The sequence below is a fragment of the Monodon monoceros genome, unplaced genomic scaffold (genome assembly GCF_005190385.1).
Source record: "Monodon monoceros isolate NGI ecotype Baffin Bay Population unplaced genomic scaffold, NGI_Narwhal_1 Super_Scaffold_15, whole genome shotgun sequence".
In the NCBI taxonomy this organism is placed as follows: domain Eukaryota; kingdom Metazoa; phylum Chordata; class Mammalia; order Artiodactyla; family Monodontidae; genus Monodon; species Monodon monoceros.
The window spans coordinates 72,922,208-72,946,221 of record NW_021703771.1 but is presented as its reverse complement, the minus strand read 5'-3'; the positions used below and the strand labels follow the sequence as shown (position 1 = coordinate 72,946,221).

The 24,014-nt window shown below is 40.3% G+C and overlaps 1 protein-coding gene across 2 annotated transcripts; it reads right to left on the bottom strand.

Moving 5' to 3' along the window:
* Positions 1-2,329: 2,329 nt before the first annotated feature.
* Positions 2,330-20,892, bottom strand: GINM1 (glycoprotein integral membrane 1). Of its 2 annotated transcripts, XM_029223898.1 has the most exons (8): positions 20,749-20,892; positions 16,305-16,364; positions 16,037-16,133; positions 10,598-10,749; positions 9,893-10,049; positions 9,220-9,353; positions 7,678-7,841; positions 2,330-2,711 (listed from the first exon to the last, which is right to left on the bottom strand). In XM_029223898.1, exons 1-8 carry the CDS (start codon positions 20,866-20,868, stop codon positions 2,600-2,602), a joined length of 996 nt encoding a protein of 331 aa, XP_029079731.1. In that variant the 5' UTR covers positions 20,869-20,892; the 3' UTR covers positions 2,330-2,599. The 2 variants fall into 2 exon arrangements, with proteins under 2 accessions (XP_029079731.1, XP_029079732.1); XM_029223899.1 differs by lacking the exons at positions 16,037-16,133; positions 16,305-16,364; positions 20,749-20,892 and adding an exon at positions 11,511-11,790.
* Positions 20,893-24,014: the final 3,122 nt, after the last annotated feature.

The following is a 24,014-nucleotide window of genomic DNA, read 5'->3' as shown; positions in this document are numbered from 1 at the left end:
CCAAGTGCTATATTTTTTTAAATTTTCATAATGGTAAGAGTGAAAAAAAAGTATGATTCTGAATAAAGGAAATTTTTAAAAGTTACAAGCAAATATGTTTTACTTTAGCATTACTGTATTTCTCTTTCACTGACAACAAATGTTGCGGCACAGATGCCGTTACTTAGCTTGGAAAACTGTCTTATATGTACATCTAAGTATACTATCTTCTCTTCCACTGCCTGCGGCTGCTGTTCCTTCTAAAGAATAAGACTGGCTCTAGCTCCACAGGTGCCAGTGGATAGCTGAAAATTCCTGAACATTTTTATACAAGTAGCCATTTGATGCATGAACCACACCCAGTGTGCTTTCCTTCCTGCGTGGTGTTACAGTAACTTCCCTCCTCGTCCTGAGAGAGCTTTAAAGGCCCTTCATTTTACTGTGCATTTAAAAGGAAAAACTATATACGTCTATATAAAACCTTGCCTGCCTGACTTTATTCTGCCTGTGTAAGAGGCTGCACTGTAGGCAAGTAGATACTTTTCAGCCCGTGCTGCTCACTGTAGTCCAGTGAAACGCATTAACCCATCACTCATGGATACAAAGCATAAGTAAAATATGTAATAGTTAATGGTGGAAGTAAAAGTTAATAAATGAAATAAAGGTTAATGGTATAAAATTTTAGGTAAGATTTTTTTTATAATTACTTGTAAAAAACACTGTGGCATCCCAACCATAGAAAACAGAGCCTCAAGAAGACTGAGTGTCTTGCCGTGGTCCCAAGCCTCACAGGTAAGGAGAGAAGTCAGGATGGGAATTGCTGACTGCAAAGTCTGCACTCTCCAACAAAAGCCTCCTACATTGTTCTCCTCACTAAAATCTTCAAGCTTATGCTTAACGGATGAAATAAGACCCTGTCATCATTTAAAGTTAGAACTGGTGATTTCTAGCAACTGAGAGAGTGAGGAGGACATAAAAAAATAAAGTGTTACCAGCTGGGTGACTTGAGGATCAAATTGTAAACCGCATACTATGATTTATTCGTCTATAATATGGAGATAGCACATCACAGGGCTGTTATTCCTTATTAAAAGCACCTAGGCAGGACTTGCCTGGTGGCACAGTGGTTAAGAATCTGCCTGCCAATGCAGGGGACATGGGTTTGAGCCCTGGTCCGCGAAGATCCCACGTGAGTCTGCGTGCCACAACTACTGAAGCCCGCGTGCCTAGAGCCCGTGCTCCACAACAAGAGAAGCCACCGCAATGCGAAGCCCGCATGCCGCAACGAAGAGTAGCCCCCGCTCACTGCAACACGAGAAAACCCGCGTGCAGCAACGAAGACCCAACGCAGCCAACAATAAAATTAATTAATTAAAAAAAAAAGAATCCGCCTGCCAATGCAGGGGACACGGGTTCGAGCCCTGGTCCGGGAAGATCCCACATGCCGTGGAGCAGCAGCCCTGTGCCACAACTACTGCCCGCACGCCTAGAGCCTATGCTCTGCAACAAGAGAAGCCACCACAATAAGAAGCCCGCAACGAAGAGTAGCCCCCGCTGACCGCAACTAGAGAAAGCCTGCGTGCAGCAACGAAGACCCAACACAGCCAAAAATAAATATTAAAAAAACAAACAAACAGGCAGAATGAAACATCACTCCTTTACTGCCTTCATCTTTTCTCCACACATACTTCTATTTAGTCAAAATCTAAGGTGGTTGGTCTTAAAAACCAGTCATTTCTTTTTTGAGTAATGTGTTTTAAATGATGGGTTGCAATCAAAAGAATTTTAATAAGTATTATATGTCCTAGATCACACTGTAAAATATACGTCAATTTGGGTGATGGTTAAACACTATTGTAGGGTAAATAAGACTATATTTAGAACCACAAGAGCAAAGGCACGTGGTAATTCCATGACATTGATGGACTCATTAACTGATGTGAGCCTTGGTTTCAGCCAGTGTTACGGGAAAGCAGCTATTATATATAAGTAACTCGCACGTGAGCAAAGTTTTTATTCCAAAAAGATTGTACTTTTTTCTTCAAAAAAATTTATTTTTAGAGTGAGAACATGTCACTATTTTAAAATCCTGGATCATTCAAGGTAAGTAGTCTTGGTACAGGATACAATTAAATCATGATATACGTCAGTGATTTTATACTGAGTCACATACTTAATATTAAGGCACATTGTACTCAATAAAAAAATAAGTGTTAAGTTCTTGAGCTTTTAAATTAGAATTTCATAAAGTGCTTTTCATAAAGTCTTATATATTATAGCAATTAAGTGTATATAATTTCATTAACAAAGGCACCTTGAAAAGTATTGGCACGTGGCATTTTGTCTTGCCTTTTTTTTTTTTTTGGTAGTTTCAAAGTTTCTTCACATCTTCTCTTCCATTTCATTTAAATTTTCTTTAATAACTCACCATCTGAACAGCCAGCCCCATTAATAAGGTGAACTTTAACTATCACTTTAAAGGTCAAGTTTTAGGCAGTTTTAGGAGTTTAGCAATTTCTTTACTGTACAAACTGATTCCTAACGATTTAAGGAAAATTATATTCGGGTGGCAAATTTGAACCAATAGACTAATTCTGAGTCCATGATTTGAGATGGTGTATTAAACACATGTTTTATCTTCAGGGTTGTCTGCTGTTTTCTCAGTACCATCTGGATATAAGTTGACAGCTGTCACAGGCATAACATTCACTTTATCCAACTGAAGAATTCCTCTGAAATATAAAATTAAAGTAAGATAGGGTTACTTCGAGGTTATAATTAAATATATACCTGATGTTAGGTAATTTTGCTTCATTTAGTTTATGATGGTTATATAAATCCTAAGTCCAAAGTTCACTTTAACCAAACTGATTGAGGGAACAGAAAGGAATAAGAGGAAGTTCTTTACCTGGTACTGTAGGAGATGACAGGGTAAGTTACAGATCTCCAAGGCAAACAGTCCTAGATTTGCACAAGTTGGGCAAAAAGACTAGGCCCAAGCATCTTCCTAACCAGTACTCCGGTGGAACGCAACCTTAGATCTTTAGACAGCATTTCTCCTTCTGTTACTAAAGTACCTGACCAGGGAGATCTTTGGATTGGATCCAAAACCCTGTATTGCAAGCTCAGTATTACCCTAATTAGAATGTAAACAGAAGTTGTTTATAGACCTGAACAAGCTGATTTTGAAGTTCACAAGGGAGAAACTGCAAGAATAGCTGTAACATTTTTTTTAAAAAGAACAATGCAGAGAAGAGACAGTTGCCCTAACCAGCTAGCAGAGAATTTATTAAAACACTTTATTAAATTAAAACCATGCTACTGAAAAAAAAAAAAAAAACTATGCTACTGGCACAGGAATAGACTAGATCACTGGAAGAAGAGAGTCCAGAAACATGGGAATTTAGTTCATAATAAGGTAATATTCCAAGTCAGTGGGCAATAGAACAATGGCCTCTCTGGGAAGCAAAATCAACTAGCTCAAACAATACACAAAAGTGATGGTAAAAACTAAGTTTTAAGAAAACAATGTAATTTTAAGATGGGAAAGGTCTATTTGAGAAAAAATTAAATCCTAGAAGCCATAAAGGGAAAACACGAATTGCCCTGACCCCAAATTTAAAATTTCTGTATGACACGGAATACCATAAATAAAAGCAAAAGACAAATCACAGTCGGATTTAAAAATATACATAGGGGCTTCCCTGGTGGAGCAGTGGTTGAGAGTCCGCCTGCCGATGCAGGGGACGCGGGTTCGTGCCCCGGTCCGGGAGGATCCCACGTGCCGCGGAGCGGCTGGGCCCATGAGCCATGGCCGCTGAGCCTGCACGTCCGGAGCCTGTGCTCTGCAAGGGGAGGGGCCGCGGCGGTGAGAGGCCCGCGTACCGCAAAAAAATAAATAAATAAAAATATACATATACATATATCTGCAATACATATTATGTATGTATAACAGACAAAGGAGTCCTACATGTTAATGATTACAAAAGGCAATACAACTGAAAAATGGGCAAAGGTTCTAAATAGGCATATGTCACAGGAGAAATATATACAGCTAAGCATCACAAAGATGCTAGACTTAGCTAGACCTAGACTAGTAAAGATGGTAGTAAGAAGAAAATGGAAAGTAAAATGAGATTTTGTCCACAGTATAAAAAGCAAAAAAGATTGCCATCAGGTGTTGAGAAGATGTTAAATACATATACTCTGACCCAGTAATTTCACCTTTTAGGACTCTATCCTACATAAATATACATGTGCAAAGAGATATATGAACATTTAAGAATATACACTAGAGCATTATTGGAAGTAACACGAAATTGGAAATTACCTAAATGTCTAATGGAGGAATGGTTACATTACGGCATACCCATACTGTGGACACTGTGCAGCAATAAAGAGAGTAAGTCCTTATATGTATTGACAGGAAAAGATCTTAAGCCCATGGTTACCAAACTGCACTGAGACCCCTGGCATGGCTCACAGAGGTGCTACAGAATATTTAAAAATTTCAAGACTTCTTCAAACAGAGAAAGAGAAATATCGTATGATATCGCTTATATGCAGAATCTTAAAAGAAATGATACAAATGATCGTATTTACAAAACAGAAACGGACTCACAGACTTAGAGAATGAACTTATGGTTACCGGGGGGGAAGGGTGGAGGGAAGGCACAGTTAGGGAGTTTGGGATTGACATGTACACACTGCTATATTTAAAAAGAATAACCAACAAGGACCTACTGTATAGCACAGGGAACTCTGCTCAATGCTATGTGGCAGCCTGGATGGGAGGGGAGTCTGGGGAGAATGGATACCTGTATATGTATGGCTGAGTCACTTTGCTGTGCACCTGAAACTACCACAGCATTGTTAATCGGCTATACTCCAATATAAAATAAAAAGTTAAAAAATAAAATTCAAGGGCTTCCCTGGTGGCGCAGTGGTTGAGAGTCCGCCTGCCGATGCAGGGGACGCGGGTTCGTGCCCCGGTCTGGGAGGATCCCACATGCCGCGGAGCGGCTGGGCCCGTGAGCCATGGTCGCTGGGCCTGCACGTCAAGCCTGTGCTCCGCAACGGGCGAGGCCACGACAGTGAGAGGCCCGCATACCGCAAAAAAAAGAAAAAAAAAGAAAATTCAAGACTTTATGTGTAATACTAGCTTGAGGGTAGCTCACGATTTTAACATTACATTGTACTACACATTCTTTTTTCAATGAGGTCTCATCTTTGCAAAGCTGGATTTTGGGCAGTTATTGTGATAAAAAGCAAATACAGTACAAAAAACTAATGTTGAATGGGAAATGAGGGTGGCAGTGTCCAATCTGATTCTAAGATATGAGTATTGTGTAGTGCCCTGTAGGTACACAATCCCATTAGTAAATTAAGAAATAAAAAATTTTTTCTTTCAATTTTATTTCTGGCCTAGGTAAGGGCACCAAGAAAAAATTCCTGGCACACTTGAGTGCTATGAACAAAGAAAGTTTGGGAACCTCTGTTATAAGTGAGTAATACAATTTGTGGGACAGTTAAGAGTCTAGATTGATAAACAATGATAAGTATCTAGTATACAATTACATCAATACACAGAATTTGGATAAAAGATGCATACCCAAACAGTTAACAATTACGACCTCTAGATACAAGAATTAAAGAACAGGGAAGTGAAAAGGTACTTTTAACTTTCTGTATTGATAAAATTTCTACTACCAGAAAGAACCCTCAGTACAATTGCCAATGATAGAGTATATTGAAAATTAGGTTTTTAATTTTACATTGCATTTTTTCACACAGAGGAGCCCATGATAAATAAAACATTTGGTAAAAGAACCATTTAAAAATTTACAACACTGTTTTCTATGTAGATTTGCATAATAAAGATCAAAAAAAAGTCCTGAGCTTCCTGGCAGTCAAAGGAAAAAGGAAGAAACTATTAAGTTATAGAATTTTCATTATCAGAAAGAAATGGGAAATGGGAATTCTCCAGGGGAAACACAAACTAAAAGGTGGGAGGGGCACTAATATTTCTTTACTCTCATTTGCTCTGTTTGTATTATGACTTTGACGTCTAACAATCCTTTAAGGGAGGCATTAGTTCAGTGTTACACATGAAGAAATGGAAATTTTGAAGACCTCTTGACAAGCAAGTGGAAAAAAAGCAAATGTTTAAATTGGGTCTTTTTTTAAAAAAAAATAAATCCTATGGTCTTCTCCACATAGTCCAATGTAATTTAGCTAAGCCAAAAATTGTGGCCATCAGGCTTCCCTGGTGGCGCAGTGGTTAAGAATCCACCTGCCAATGCAGGGGACATGGGTTCCATCCCTGGTCCGGGAAGATCCCACATGCCACGGAACAAATAAGCCCGTGCGCCACAACTACTGAGCCTGTGCTCTAGAGCCTGCGAGCCACAACTACTGAGCCCGTGTGCCACAACTACTGAAGACTGCGCGCCTAGAGCCCGTGCTCCGCAACAAGAGAAGCCACTGCAATGAGAAGGCTGTGCACCGCAATAAGGAGTGGCCCCCGCTCGCTGCAACCAGAGAACAGCTCGCGCGCAGCAAGGAAGACCCAGTGCAGCCAAAAATAAAATAAATAAAAATTTAAAAAAAAACTGTCATCTCTATTGAGATTTACTTCTAGTAAGACGACTAAAATGACTATTTAACTTGTAAAAATGCCAACAATAAATTCATTTTTAAATTTATAAAATAATCTCTTACAGTTAAAAAAAAAATCAAGCTGTACAGAAGGGGAAAAAGGGAAGGTCTCTCCACTCCTGCTCTCATTCTCACTTATTAGACGTAACATCTCCCTTGTCATTCTGGAAATCTTCTGTGCATTTATATACATATACACATACTTTTCTTTTACCCAAATTGGATGATACCATTAGGCAACTTTTTTCCCCATCTAATACATCTTGGACTTCTTCCTTTTATTTATTTATTTATTTATTTATTTACTTTTTGCGGTACACGGGCCTCTCACTGCTGTGGCCTCTCCCGTTGCGGAGCACAGGCTCCGGACGCGAAGGCTCAACGGCCATGGCTCACGGGCCCAGCCGCTCCGCGGCATGTGGGATCTTCCCGGACCGGAGCACGAACCCGTGTCCCCTGCATCGGCAGGCGGACTCCCAACCACTGCTCCACCAGGGAAGCCTGGACTTCTTCCTTTTATAAGCCACACAGAATCCCACTGCATGTGTGAACCATTAGCTATCAACCTCCACCTATAAACAGTTCAGAGGTTTCCTCTTTTGCTCTTGTTTTTTGTTACAAGCAGTGCTGCCGTGAATATCCTGTTAGTCTTCAAAAATTTACTTCATTTTAAATTGATACTTTGGGGTTGAAAATAGTGAAGCCCTCTTGTTTCATTTCTTTATTATACACATTGCCATTTTCCATTATAGAGATTTGTTTCCTTTCTCTCTCTAATAAACTAAGTTCTTACACAGCAGAGTTTGTCTTATCCACATATGAACTCCCAAGACAAGTGTCTTGACCATAATAGGTATCTAATAAATGTCTTTTAATTTTGCTAAAGTTGAAAGATGGGCTAGAACAAAAAACGATGTTATTTTCCCTCCCCCTTCTCTTATCCTTCCTAATGTTTATATTTTCCACTCTGAAATAGAGTAAACACAACTACTTTTTAATTATTAAAAATACTAAAATTGATCCAAAATAAGAAATACTTACTTGTATTCACAAACTGGGAAAAGCACCTTTAAGATGGTTATTACTATAACTGCTCCTATAATTCCAACCACCACGACATTCAAAAACATAAAGAATACTGGGAAAACACTACACCAGAACCTGCACAGATCTTTTCTGAACTTTTCCATCCACTGACACATCACCTTTAAAAAAAAAAGGGTTTTGATTAGATATGCAAGTTTCATTTGAGCTCTAAGAAACTTTAAAAATTATGTTCTAGTTTTGGGTGATGATAACATTATATACCTTGACTGTGGTGGTGGTTACATGGGTGTCTACACTTGTCAAAACTTATCTAACTGTACATTTTAAGTGGGTGCATTTTATTTTTAAATGTACCTCAGTTATTTACAATTTAAAAAATTATGCACAACAGGCACAGAAATGTTGCTATACTTTACAATTATTTACACTGCTGTCTAATTGTAAACCAAGTGAAAATAATTGCTAATTGACAAGAAGAAGGCTAGTCCACTTACATAAAATGGACCCGTCAACTATGTGTTTCCAATATTTGGAGGACAAGAGACGGAGAGACAGAGAAACATATCAGTCGCTTTTGAAACAGACGGGGCATTCACTGTGCACAAAACCTATCTCTGTACTTAAACAGTGACAGAAGAAACTCAGGTGTGCTTTGATGGCATGGGCTTTGGAGAGTCTGTTCTGGGCTTCCTGGCTCTGAAGGAGGTGGGGCAGACAGTGAGGGCGCTAGAGTTCACGCAGCACAAAGTGACCCCACGTAAGCAGTCCTAACCTTCAGTGAGAACCTCTTCAAAGAATCATCTCTGGAATCCATTTTGACTAACCACAGATCCTGCTCATTTAAATGTAAATTATTCCGAGTGAGGGGCCTAGCTAACATAGAGATTCCAGGATACTCTCTCTGAACCCAGAATATCTTCCCAGTCAGCAGTATAATGTCACTAAGAATATACAAGTCCCTAACGGTGCCAGCGCGTATTTACATTTGCGCCCATCTTATTTCAGTCCTCACAACAACCTGACGAGAAAGGCATCACTTTACGGACCTTTGCTGTACAGATAAAGGAAAAGGTTAGAGAGGCTAGGAACTTGTCCAAGATGATACAACTAGTGAGTGGCAGAAGCAGGATTCAAACCTAGGCAGTCTGATTCCAGAAAGTACACTCTTAACCAAGTGTGCTTAGTCACTGCACACGGTCCCGAGGGGACCATGCACGTGTGTTTGTGTTAGAAGTCACAGAATACTAACAGACAAATGGGGACATGAGAAAGCCTCTGAAACGGAAGATCCCAAACAAAATGAAATCTAATGCCTTAATCATCGTTATCTGACTACATTACTAAGTGAAACTTGAAAAGGAAGACAGGAATACCTAAAAATACCACAGTAAAACAGCGATGAGTTCACTATTACAATATCCCATGGATCCAATCCTCATGCTTTCCACCTCATTTTAAATGCTGATATTGATTTTCTTTACCATAACCATAAATGCTTGTAGTACGTATAAAGAGAACCCCAAACGCCTGATTTACCTTATACGAAGACGGAGGCTCTGCTCTGAGAGGAGTTTCAGGTAATTTGCCAGGTAAAGCGTCTTCATTTACAGTGGTTTCCACATTCCTGATAAGATACTGGCTGGTGGTCTGCAATGAACTGACACTTTCTCCTGAGGAGGAAGAGCCAGGTTACCAAAATGCTAGGCATATGCTGGTGTCCCTCCCACCAGTCCTAAGACTACTACACCAGTAACATTTCAGATAGCAAGAACATACATTTTTCCATGGGAGAAAAACAAACATTTGATTGTTTAGCTTTAAATGCCAGAAAGGAACCCCACATTTAGACAGTTAAAAGGGAGCTACAGCAGTTACGATTCTGTCACATAGAAAGTCAAATTTTTTCAAGTTCTGTGTCTCAGTGGGAAAAATGGATACTTCCTCCTCGAAATGAACTTAAATGAACGACACTCTTATTATGTATTTTGTGCGGATTACCCAGCGTAAGAGCAGATGGATGATTACAGCAAAACGTCACTCTGTGATCAGCACTGATCACATTCTGCAAAGTCCTCAAACGGATACATAAAGCAATACGTGTTACACAGCATTTTTAAGAGAAGCTTACTTCGAAACATATTATGATTAAAAAGTTACCAACTAAAGAAATAATTTCCTTAACACTTTAAATAATGGTATTTTAAAGTACCTTTTTTGGAGAGGTTGGGAAGGGTAAATAAAATGTCACTGTCTCGGGAAATCGAGTACAGCATGCTTTCTTCCAAAGGCAGGGTGTAGTTTGAATGTCTGAGTATTCCCTGATTCTTAACTAAAATATCTATTTCAGTAACGTCCTTCTGTTGAGCCTGTGAGAAAATATAAGCAACTCTTTACTTTAAATAATGGCACAAGCTGGTAAGAAACTAAGACTGAATTTTCCTCCCTGATTTCTGAAACTAAAAACCTTGTCCTAGTCACACACAATTCCTCTTTCTTTGCCCCCCACTTTAAGGCATTTAATTTGCAACTTTAATCACACTCCTGTGTGCTCACTATTAGAGGCTCGCTCTCAGTTCCATTTCATTGGCTTAGAGAGACTTAACCAGAGGAAATGGCAGCAGAGCTACGAACCAAATTCAATCTCTTCACTTACTTGCTCTGTTTAATGATGTTTACAATATTTTAAAGTGATATAAACATGTATGAATAAACATGTATGAATATGATCTTTTTTAAAATTAAGACTTCAAATGCTAAACAAGTAAAAAATTCTGAGTGACTGGATACATGCAACACTAACGTAACTTTTTTCCTTATTAAGTCAGAAATAAATAGTAAAATAACTGAACACATGCATAACACTGAGCACAAATCTTTATAATTTAATTCTCAATTAGTAAGCATACTATCTTACTTGTTTTCCATCAATCTCTACTACCTCTTCTTGAACGACAATTAGTTGCAAACTGGAACCAGATGTCATAGGCCACTCATGAACTAAAATCCTTACACTGACAATTCCAGAATATCCTTTTTCCTCCAAATTTTCCAGATTTTCATTCTTCACTATAAAAAAAAAAGTAGTGACAGCTTTGAACAAAAATTGCCACCAAATCAGTTACTGCATTTGATTATTTTGATGACATTTACATGGAACGAGACAGTTGTATACCAATATCTTTGCCTTTCTGCATCTCTGACCTCATATTGATGCTTCAGATCTATGAAAACAAAGACAACTTGACAAATCCTTACACTCCTTATACTCATTTGAAAAGGGGAAAATGCTTGATGGCCTTTAGGTTTTGTACCGAACTCCACACTAGCCACATCCTTCCTATTCTTTTATATACATTGTCAATGAGGAACCGACAAGGCGTTAACTATTTACAAAGCAGGCCAGAAGACACAGACAATCCCATGTTTTAGCAAAGTGAGCACGTTCATCCATCCATTCATTCGTTCACAAAATCCAGTGATAGAAGGGGCCCAAGCAGTAAGGACACTTGAGGCTTTTTCTCAATCCTGTCTCCAGTAAGCGACTCGTTACTGTTGGAGAGGTCAGGAATGGGGAAGAGGGTGGGAGAGCCCTTAATGACTCTCCACTAATGGACGATGGGGTAGGATCAGCTACCGGCCCTGCTCCTCTCTAGCTGAGAAACCCCGCCCCACCCTGGCAGTGACGGGGTGTAGCAGTTGCAGCTGGCTTATAAAGCCAAGAAAGTGAAAGAGATAGAAAAAGATAAATCAATAGAAACCAACGAAACTGCCGCAAAAGAAGCATTTTGCTTCTGTTCCTCAAATGTTATTGTCTGAGAATTACTTGCCAGAAAGGAACGCAGATGGATATTCTGCATGCATATCCAGTTGTTTAAAGTGATGCTGTGCCTTTGCAGAGCTGTTCCCTTGATCTAGAACACTCCCCATGGGCTTCCCTGGTGGCGCAGTGGTTAAGAATCCGCCTGCCAATGCAGGGGACACGGGTTCGAGCCCTGGTCCGGGAAGATCCAACGTGCTACGGAGCAAGTAAGCCTGTGCACCACAACTACTGAGCCTGCGTTCCAGAGCCCACGAGCCACAACTCCTGAAGCCCAGGCGCCTAGAGCCCGTGCTCTGCAACAAGAGAAACCACCACAGTGTGAAGCCCGCGCACCGCAACGAAGAGGAGCCCCCGCTCGCCGCAACTAGAGAGAAGCCCGCGCGCAGCAACTAAGACCCAACACAGCCAAACATAAATAAATAAATTAAATAAAGTTTTAAAAAATGTTACAGAATGCTCTCCATTATTCACTCTCCTCCCATACATTTTTAATGAACTCTTACTTGGGTAGTTCTAGATACCGTATCCCTACAATGCTGAGTTCATGCCTTTTTTTTTAAGCACTAACTTTCTCGTAGTGTAGCTCTTGGTTTAGAAACCTGTCTCCTCAGCTAGGCTGAGTTCTTTGAGAGAATGCATCAAGTTTATTGTTCTATAGCCTTTGTGAATCAGTGATTCCACCCAGAATTATAAATACATAATTTAAAGTAAATATCCTATCATAAATTGTCAATAATGTTCAGACACCTGGTTGAGTGGTTCTAAATCCTAACTATGCATCAGAATCACCTGGGAACAGTATAGATGCCAGAGCCTCACTCTAATCTTAAGAAATCAAAATCTCTGGGGGGTATAGACTAACATTTGTAATTTTTTAAACAGGTACAGATATTTTTATTGAGAAACAAGTGGCCTAACCCTTGGTCTCAATCTTCCTTGACTTCTCTGTTTCTGTTAATAAACCCACCCTTCTCCAACCTACCAAGGACAGGACTTATTAGGTTACCTTTGACTTCTTCACCCTCGTCCTCTGTATCCAGTCAGTTGCTTCCTTTGGACCATTCCAAAGTATCTCTTATATTTGTCCTTTCCATCTCCACCTACCTCCCCACCCAATGTCTAGTTCATTAGCTACTTACTATTGCGATACTTACCTATTCTCCCCTTCCGTAACCCCTCCCCCCTTCAAACCATTCACACCACAGCACCAGATTAATCTTACCATGACATGGTTTTGATTATAGTCTCCTTGTGCAAACGCCTTCAGCAGCGCCCCCGTGACCTCTTTGGTGGTTCTCTGCCTGGTCCTCCTTCTTCAGGCTCGTTACAGCGTGCCCTCTCTCTAGTCTGCCTAACTTCCCTCACATCATCTGAGGCTCCTAACTGGAAAACTTCCCTTCTCTCGTGGTCCATGTCAGTGTTTTCACTGTTTACCCATCAGCCTCCCTCATGGAACAGTGGGCTCCTCGTCAGCCTAGTTGTATACCCAAAGGCCAGTGTACTAGGACACAGATTCAATGCATGAGAAAATGCAGTCATATAAATACATCAAAGCAGGGACCCTTCAGACTCCAAAGCTGGTACTGCTGCCGTAGAATAAAACTAATAAGAACAATAGCCCTCCATATTCTGACTTTCCCTACTGAAGTAGACAGCTTTCCCAAATGGCTCTCAATGACCCTTGCCTTCTGACGTTCACGCTCCCGTGTAACTGCCCCCTGCCGAGTGTGGGCTGGACCTAGTAACTTGTTTCTAACAAACAGAATACAGCAAAAGTGCTGGAACGTCACCTGTGTGATTAGATTATAAAAGACTGTGACTTGTGTCTTGCCGGCACTCTCTCCCTGACACTGTCTCGCGTACTCTCACTGATAAAGCCAGCTGCCATGTTGTGAGATACTCTACAGAGAGGCCATGTGGCATGGAAATGAGGGAGGCCTCCAGCTAACATCTTGTGAGGAACGGAGGCCTCAGTCCAACAGTTCACAAGCAACTACATCCTGTCAACAACCATGTGAGTGCGCTAGGAAGCGGGCCTCGCCAGTCATGCCAGAGCCGGAGAGCCCAGCTAGGCCAAGCTCAGATTCTTGCCCTGCAAGAACTAGGAGATAATACTGACAAAGACTACTAACTTGGGGGTGAAATTGTTACACAGCAGTGTAACTAATGTATCTACAAAGAAGACATTTTTTTTAAAGAATTAAGCATAGAAGACTTTTTGTTGTAGTTGCATTTAATGTTTTAAAGATTCTCGTAACTGATAAGATAGGCTTTTACTTCCACTTCCAAGGAAATAAACTCTGTGCAACTGGGATGACTAGAAAGATGACTATAACAAATAAAGCAGCCAGACTGCACTCCATGTCAAATTCCTAATAAATACAGCATCGGTGGAATATTCTTCAAGCCAGTAATGGCACTTCTTTTCCTAGCTATGATGGATTAGCTTGTAGTACACCAACTCTCTCACTGAGAACCACCAGAAAACATGTAAAAATATAAACACAGACACTCAAATCTGCACTAAAAAAATACTAAGGGGAATTCTTTAGGCAGAGGGAAAATAACCCCAGAGGGGAACACTGATATTCAGGAAGGAATGAAGAGCAATGGAAAGGGTAACGGTGAGGGTGAACATAAATGAATACTGGACTACAGAAAACCATTAAGTATAATTATGTTGCTTAGTGTTCAAGAACCCAAAGAGTTAAAATGCATGACAATAGCAACACAAAAGCAAAAAGGGGGTAATTCCCTGGAGGTCCAGTGGTTAGAATTCAGTGCTTTCACTGCCGTGACCCGGGTTCAATCCCTGGCTGGGGAACTGAGATCCTGCAAGCCACGTGGTGCAGCCAAAAAAATAAAAATAAAATTTAAAAAAGCATAAAGGGAATCAATGGACTTTACATGTTCTAAGGGTCCTACATTGGTTGGGAAATGATAAAAGTACTAGTTTACTGATCTCAAGGGTAACCATTAAAAGAATAGTAAAATAATATAAAAACCAACAAGATAGAGGGGAACGATGAAACAAAAAGTAAATAACCCAGAAAAGGGCAAAAAAGGAGAAGAAAAAGAAACAGAACAGGTGAGACACAAATAGGAAACAAATAATTAAGAGAGAAGATCTAAGTCCAAATACATCAGTTATTACATTAATGTAAATAAATTAAAATTCCAACTAAAGACAGATTGACAGCCTGGATTAAAAAAAAAAAGAAAGAAAGAAACCACAAGTATATGCTGCTTGTAAGACATTCACCTCAATTATAAGGACCCAGGAAGACTCCAAGAAGATGTAAAGATACCACAAAGCAATCCACGTCCCTCCCCCATGCCTGGCCAAAAAGCAGTGATTAGGTAAAATAATACAGATAAAGCTGATTTTAAGGCAAGAACATCACTAGAGATAAATAAGGACATATTATAATGATAAATGAGTGGATTCACCAGGAAGACATAACAGCTCTAAATATGTATGGATTTAGTAATATTGTGTCACAATATATAAAGCAAACATTGACAAAACTGAAAGAACAGACAAATATACATAGTGGAGATTTAACATACCATTCTCAGTAATTGATAGGGCAAGGAAAGAAATAAACAAAAAAATCAGTAATTCCATAAAGGATTGAACACGATTAACAAATCTGACCTGACATATATAGAACATCAATATCCAACTAATTACATAATTAACTTTTTTTCAAGTACACACAGAAAGCAACATTTACTAAAACTGGCCATCTGCTAAGCCATACAGCAAGTCTCTAACTTCAAAGGGTTAAAATTATACAGATTATATCTCTGATGATAGAGGTGGAATCAGTAAAAAAAAAAAAAAAAAATCCCAAAATGTTTGAAAATTAAGCAATATACTTCAAAATGACCCACAGGATAAGGAAATATCACAGTAAATAATTAGAAAACACCACAAATGGAATGATAATAAAGATATATAATGAATTAAGTATAGGATACAACTGCTCAGAGAAACATTTACTGCCTCAAATGCATATATTAAAACAGGTAATAGGAATACTATACAAATTTTTCATATCCTTTATTTCATTCAAATAATGGCACATTCCAATGTAACATATTTGCTTGTCTTTAAACAACTCAAGATTTTAAAAGGTTAAAAAGGAAAACATTATATGGACATAAAGGTGGAAGAATCAGAAAGACAATTCACTTTTCTCTTTATTTTTTACAACTGTGATAAGCACTCCTCTGAAGATTTTGTCTCTTGCTTGTAAATCTCCATTTACTACCTCCAGGCACATTCTTACATTGTTATCAACCTACCAGACATGAAGTTCCAAGCAATGCCAATCTCATGACAGAGAAAATGTGAATATGCCAGAAATATAAAGTAGGAAAAGAGTACACACAAGTGTTATTATATACTCTAGTAATGATGTGTAGTATTAATTTGAAATGGAAATATTTAACATCAAAGAATTGTGTTTCACTAATTTAGTATTATTAAAAACAGAACGATTACGGAAGTAATTTAGCAGTACTTACCTATCAAAGTCTGACAGCTTATTCGGGTTACACCACTATTTACAGGGAAGTCATTTACATATACCTGTCCACTCTCATAGGTTATGTTAAGAACAACCTTAAAATAAAGCAGCATATACATTAATTCCAATGGTTTACAAATGATGACAAACTCTTCATGTCAAAAATACATTATCTAACTAAATTGGATATATAGATAGAAAAATAAAATAGGCTGCATGATACTTAGCTAAGTGATATAATAAAAACATAACCAAAAGAGACAAACCTGTTCTTTAGATACCTCCCCATCATCTTTCAGGGTAGTTACATTAATTCTGATGCTGTCCTGCAAAACAAATATACAAATTGGGCAGGTATGCGTTTCACAAACTGAGAATAACTCAGTTCTTTTTCTTCTCCCCTCAGTTATACTTATTGTATGATCACTTACGGCAACATTAAAAGACCACTTTTAAAAACTCATCAATTTCATCCTTACAGCCTTTTAAATACCCTTCACAATTCCAATTTTTTATAAACCATATACTTTTCCACTTAATTATGAAATATATCACATATCTGAGCATATAAAATGCAAATATAAGAGTTTAAAAGAAAAGATTAACACTCACATACTTACTACCTAGGTTAAAAACTAGAATGTCATCCACACCTTAGAAGTCCCCTCCATGACCTTTTCTGTCACATTCCCCTCATGCCCCTCAGAAGGAATCCCTATACTGTCTTCTATGTTAACATTTCTTGCTTTTCTTTATAGTTTATCTGTATTATCTCTCTCTAAACAACATATTGTTGTTTATATGAGTGGAATAATATTACAATGTATTCTTCTGGAACTTCTTTCATTTAAAATTGTTATGTATGCAGCTGTAGACATTTATTTACAGCATTGTGTAATATGCCATCAAATTGTTACCGATTTACTTAACTGTTCCCTATCAGTGGACATTTGAAATGTTTCCAACTCTATTGTTTTCATATACAAAGTTTCTCTAACCCTTCTTACATGTGTCCCCTAGTGCCCATGGACAAGGTCTTTCAGTGCACAGTTTCAGTACCTCTCAAGGTATGCTCAAAAGCACTCTGCTCAAATATTTAAGTTTACTCATGACATGCTTACTACAGACAAGAAAGCATTATTCTAAGTAATCAGGGTCACAGGAACTATGATTTGTTATCTGTAAATCAAATTCTTTCCTAAATGTATTCACAGACAGACATTGTTATCATAGAATGAAAACAAGACTCCTCTTAAATACTTTTTTTGTGAGGGTATTCTTAATTTTGAAAAGACAAAAATTATTCTAAACATCAAACCAATACACAAGTGTATAGCATATCTGTGCGCAACTCCAATACTTTATATATTTCTAACAAATGAGAGACTAAGACTGAGTGATTTTATGAGATTGGCTTGATTCCTGGGACAACCTGAGGAACAGGATTCTAACATGTAAATTCATACCATTTATTCAGGATGACTTTGGTACACTTCTCAACTCCCATAGGAGCCCAGGAAGCTTTAGGACTAGTGATTCCTCAGATCCAGCCTGGCTTTCTCCTGGCCCACGCTTATCTAGAATTAAGTGTGGGCTAGAACAAATAAACTCATCTCTAGAACAAACTAACATTCAATAAATCATCAAGTTGGTGGCTGTATTGTTTTATGCCCAAATTCCAGCCAAGAATTCATTCCTCTTTTCAAACTAGAGGATCTGTTTGAAAACTGTAGACTAGTGTTCTTCTAATAGCCCAGAGATAACCGTCCACTCATGGTGTTCTGAGAAACTTTTTATAGCTTCTGCCTTTCAAGTAGAGAACATACACTATATTGTGAGTAATTTATTGCACTTACATACATCATTTGCCCAGTAGAAATATGCGGTTTGTAAAAGACAATTAACAGACTGTCTAGCGCACTATATTTTCCAGAAAACTAACTTCAATTAAATTCCTTTTGACCCTCTTGAATGATTTCATATCAGGGGAAACTCTCATCCCTTACTGCCTCCTGACCCAAAGCTCAGAGCCAGCATATTTCTTGTTCTTCCTGAGAGCCTCTGACTTAACTGGAAGTTCAGGCTTGTCAGCCAGGGCAGTGTATGCTTAGAAAGTGAGTGGCAGAACTGAAGTTTCTCCCCACTCATTTTCAATTCTCCTCTAATTCCTTCACTCACAAGTGCCCATCTGGAACAAAATGGCTTCCTAAGGACAAAGGTAATAGATACCTGGTTTAAAATAAGTCTGAGGGAAATACATGAAATACTTACACATATAAGAAAATAAGTGTCCTCTGGATGCCTTCCTCTCTTTGGTGACCAAGTCATTTTAATATTAGAAGAATGTACTGTAAATTTTTTTTATTTCACAATCTTTGTAACAATTTTTTTCCCAATTTTTTAAAATTTCACAATCTGTGTAACCTTAACTTCTGACAACTACATATGTAAACAAAACATAAAATGCGGGACTTCCCTGGCATCGCAGTGGTTAAGAATCCGCCTGCCAATGCAGGGGACATGGGTTCGAGCCCTGGCCTGGGAAGATCCCACATGCTGCGGAGCAACTAAGCCCATGCACCACAACTACTGAGCCTGCGCTCTAGAGCCTGAGAGCCACAACTACTGACCCTGCGTGCCACAGCTACTGAAGCCCGCGTGCCTAGAGCCCGTGCTCTGCAACAAGAGAAGCCACTGCAATGCAAAGCCCGTGCACTGCAACGAAGAGTAGTCCCCGCTCACCACAAGAGAAAGCCCGCGCTCAGCAACGAAGACCCAGTGCAGCCAAAAATAAATAAATAAATTTATTTAAAAAAAAAAACAACAGAAAAATGCTTATAACACAATAAATATGAGTCACTGAAGAGATACAAGGAGAATTTTTCTGACTTCAACCAGTTTTCTTACAGTTAGGTCAGGCTGGATACAAAGATGAACAAATGAACAGATATGTGTAGTAAAACATAAATGGTAGTCTAAGTTGGCATTATTCAATATGGCATCCACTAACCACATGTGGCTATTTACGTTTAAGTTAATTAAAACTAAATAACATTTTAAAAACTCAGTTCCTCAGTCACACTGGCTACATTTCAAATACTCAGTAACCACAGTAGTCTAGTGGCTACTGTAATGGGGAGAGCAGACATACACCATCACTGCACAAAGGTCAACTGGACAGCTCCTATCAAATATGCATGACCACTGTAAAATTCTTTCAAATGTCCTGTACATTTGAAATTTTTCACAGTAAAACTTTGTGAAATCAAGAGGCCTCAGTTTCCCATATACACCTTTCCAAGGAATGAGATTCTCCTAGTTGCACACCATTCTTTTAACCTATGAAATTCTGAGTGTAGATCTGGACCTTCCAAAAGTAGAAAGAAGTCATAAGGAGAACTGAAATGATGAACTCACTAAGAGCCCCACGGTGTGGTGTATTTTCAGCTTGCAGTCTAAATGCATTGTTTTTCATATTATAGGAACAGACTCAAATGTCTTTCGGGTTCATAAATAACTATGATGAATCTTTAAAATCTGGAAAAGGGAAAAACAATGTCTCTATTTCCAGAACTCTAGGAATTATTTCATTTTTATTTGGTCTCTTGATCTCACATCCATATTTTTGAACAGCTGCAACTGTGGTCCACATACTTCAGATATAAGTGGTTCTTAGAGGTTGGGATGCTGTGGCTTCTTGGAATGTCCCAAGAGAACTGAAACTAAGATATGCTATTATTCTACCCAGGAAGGGTAACGTCGTAACCCTCACCCCTGAATTTTGAGCATTCAAGTCTTGATATAGTAAGAAAAGGCGCACCTATGTCGTTTCTTTTCATTCTGGGAAAATAGCATCTTAAAGTCTTCAGACGCTTCCCTACCACACATTGAATTAATGAAAGGCAAATACTGGTTAATTCCACCCGGCCAAAGCCATAAGAACCAGCCACCCTTCAGGACAAGCATGCAGTGGTCCCTAAACTTTACCCGACCTCGGGATCACCTGAAGGGCTTGCTGCAACAGACTGCTGGGTCCCTACCCTAGAGCTTCTGATTAGCGCGTTTCTGCCAGGTTCCCAGGGGATGCTGGTGCGGCTGGTTCCACCGCGCTCGAAGATTCACTCCTCTAACAACTCCTCACCAAAGGGACGACGTCGGGGTCAGCGTTGGCCTGCAGCCTCCCTCCCTCTCCGGCCCAGCGACCCGGCTGGCGTGCACCCGGAGCCCTGCACGCCGGGGGAAGGCAGGCATTCCTTCCCGCCGCCGGCCGGGGCAGACAGGTGGCCCGGAAACGCTCGCGCTCGCTCTCAACTGAGCAACTTCCACGTTTCCCCAGCACTTCAACACTGCCTCGCCCCAGAGCCCGGCTCTTCAGGCGCCATTACAAAAGGCTGAGATCACTAGTGATCCTTTACTTTCGACGGCACACCCCCATCAGGACTGCAACTGCCTGGACTGCCGCAACAATCGGTTTCTCTGCGCCGCGCTGAACCTCAAACTGAAGAGCCTCTTTTGCGCTCTCGCCTCCCGCATCCCCTGCTGCCTCCATTTCCTTGGCTGCTTCTCCCCACTCCCGCTTTGGGGGCCCGGCCCCCAGACCACGGCCTGCCCGCCGGAGGTGGGAGGCGTCGATGGGGACGCCGCAGTCCCACGTCCCCGGTCCCGGCTTCTCCCGAGGATCCCGGCAGAGCCGCGTCCGCCGTGCCCTACCTTCGGGGCTCGGGGCAACAGCGTCGGCTCAAAGGTGCCCGTCGTCAGCCAGGCGGTGACTGGCAGCGCCGCGACGATGAGCAGCCGGAGGGCGAGCGGCGCCCGTGGAGCGCCCTCCATCTTAGATAGGCCGGCGGCGGGCGGCTGGCGTTGGGGGCGGTGCGGGGGCGGCTGGGAGGCGAGGGCCGAGCTAGCCCGAGGGGCGGGGCCTTTAGGAGGGGAGGGGATTGGAGAGGCGGGGCGGGGCGGGGCGGGGGCGGGAGAAGGTGGGGCGGGACCCGGAAGCCTCCGAGAGCTGCCGTTCCGGGGCGGAATCAAGTCAACAGAAGGTCTGATTCCGTTATTAGACCGGCACTCTGATTTGGAGAGCGTTTCTTCACCTAAAAGAGTGTAAACATTTTCATTGCCATTACTTTTGAATCAGTATATACTGTATGTGTACATAGGTATGTCTCTGCGTGTATATATTTACATATATCTACAAAGTGAAAATAGTGGTAATGTATCAGAACACTGTTGTACATGAAAATAAGGTATATCACGTTTAGAGGGGCAGATTTATTAAAGCGGTACTTCTCACCTTTGTTGCACTTGGTAATTGCCTGAGCACTTTTAAAAGTTACTGATTTTGGTATCTTCTGGGACACCTGAGTTTCTGATTTACTTTGTCTGGGCAGCTACTTGGGCACTGGTAGTTTTTAAAGTTCCCCAGTGATTTACTGTGACAAGGTTGAGGATCAACCCCGCATTAAGTTCAACACTCAGCGGATCGCTGGAGACGCGAGGGAACAACACTCCACTGGAAGCCAGGCCACCTGGGCTCTCAGGACTTTTCTAGTGAGCTTATTAAAATCTATAAATTGAAGATGATAGATTTTCTTCCCTCTTTAAGATTAAAAAAATAATTTTTTTTTTGATGAAACCCTCTAAAGCAAATGTGAAATGAAATGAAAGAAACCCCATTTAAAATAAAGTCTGGAGCGTCCCTGCTGGCGCACTGGTTAAGAATCCGCCTGCCAATGCAGGGGACATGGGTTTGAGCCCTGGTCCGGGAAGATCCCACATGCCGCAGAGCAACTAAGCCCGTGCACCACAACTACTGAGCCTGCGCTCTAGAGTAGGCTAGAAGCCCACGTGCCACAACTACTGAAGCCCGCGTGCCTAGAGCCCGTGCTCCGAAGAGTAGACCCCGCTCGCTGCAACTAGAGAAAGCATGCGCACAGCAACAAAGACCCATCGCAGCCAAAATTAAATAAATAAAATAAATTATTTTTTTAAAAAAAGAAAAATAAAGTCTGGGAGATGGGGGGAGGGAGAATAGGATGTAGGCAGTTAAAAGGTACAACATCCAGTTATAAGATAAATAAGTACTAGGGATGTAATGTAAAACATGATAAATATAGGCAACACTGCTGTATGTTATATACAAAAGTTGTTAAGAGAGTAAATCCTAGGAGTTCTCATTACAAGAAAAAATTTTTTTCTATTTCTTTAATTTTGTATACATATGAGATGATGGATATTCATTAAACTTATTGTGATAATCACTTCATGATGTATGTAAGTCAAATCAGTATGCTGTATACCTTAAACTTATACAGTGTTATATGTCAATGATATCTCAATAAAATTGGAAGAAAAATGACAAAATTAAATTAAAAAGTTAAAAATAAAATAAAATGAAATCTGGAAGGACTGGAGGAGCTCTCATGCATGATCACTCCTTGGTCTACAGACCCCAAACAGAAAGAGAGAGGTACCATGCATGTCCGAAAGGAAGAGGCTTACTGAAATACTCCAGCAGAAGGAAGATTTTATCTTTACCCAGCAGTAGCCTGCCAATGAGAAACTGCCACATTCAGCCAATGAGAAGTTTGAACGCCTGCCCTCTTCCAATGGATTTCTACTCAAAACAGTCCCTCTTAACCTCCCCCCTTTTCTCTATAAAAGCAAGTCCCTCTCCTTTGTCCTCCAACTTAACCTATGGTTCATCTAGTTTTCATGTCCCTTACTGCAGTTGCTCTGCTAGTCTTGAATAAACTCATTTTGCTGGTAAAATAACTGGCTTATTTTTAAGGTTAACACAGAAAATGCCAAGAATTCAGATATTTCAGGTTAACAGGATTGCATATTGATTGAGAAGAACTTGGAGATGTTGCCATTCAGGGAGAGTAAGAAACAGTCTTTCTTTAAAATAAAACTTTTGAAAAAAAATAGTAAAAAAAATAAAACTTTTGACAAGAAAAAGAAATCTGTTTCTCTCTTAGCTCCTCTTCCTCTTTTATCAACCCCTCCCCGCATGCCTGCGTTTTTAGCTAGAGTAAACAACAAAATCTTTGGCCAAAATTGTTGTATGGTAAACTACAGTCATTCAACTAATTCCTTGCCTACGATGAGATACCCAACAACATTATTAACTGGCAAGTGGTTTCTGCAATGAAGCCTCACCCACTGGTGGGTTTCAACTGCAACCACTGGCCTTCTCATTGTTTCAGACCTCTGGGATTAAAAACAAATCGAATCTGGGACTTCCCTGGTTGTCCAGTGGGTAAGTTTCTGTGCTCGCAATGCAGGGGGCCAGGGTTCGATCCCTGGTTGGGGAACTAGATCCCACACGCATGCCGTAACTAAGAGTCCTCATGCCGCAACTAAGACCTGGTGCAGCCAAAATAGATAAATAAATAAATAACCAAATCGAATCTAATGGTCAGAACATATGACATATGTGGATCTGTGTAATTTGAATTAGTAATATATGTATAAGTTTCCAAAATACATTTGAAAGAAAGAGTAGTTGGGGAAGGTGAGTGACGTAGTCTGTATGTCACTCACAGAGCCCTCCCCTTTGTCTGACCATCCATTATTATTACACTTGTTTTTCTCCAAAAGAGTTCAGTTTGCCTATAGAAACCCAATGTATTTCTGTGTACATTACATGCTTTATGTTTCTTTCTTTTTTTTTTTTAAAGACATTTCTTTTTTTTTTTTTTTTTTTTTTTTGCTGTACACAGGCCTCTCACTGCTGTGGCCTCTCCCGCTGCGGAGCACAGGCTCCAGACGCGCAGGCTCAGCGACCATGGCTCACGGGCCCAGCCGCTCCGCGGCATGTGGGATCCTCCCAGACCGGGGCACGAACCCACGTCCCCTGCATCGGCAGGCGGACTCCCAACCACTGCGCAACCAGGGAAGCCCCCTGCTTTATGTTTCTTGAAGATAATCTTTCGTATAGCAGAAGATATTGTTTAAAAAATTTGATACATAGATAA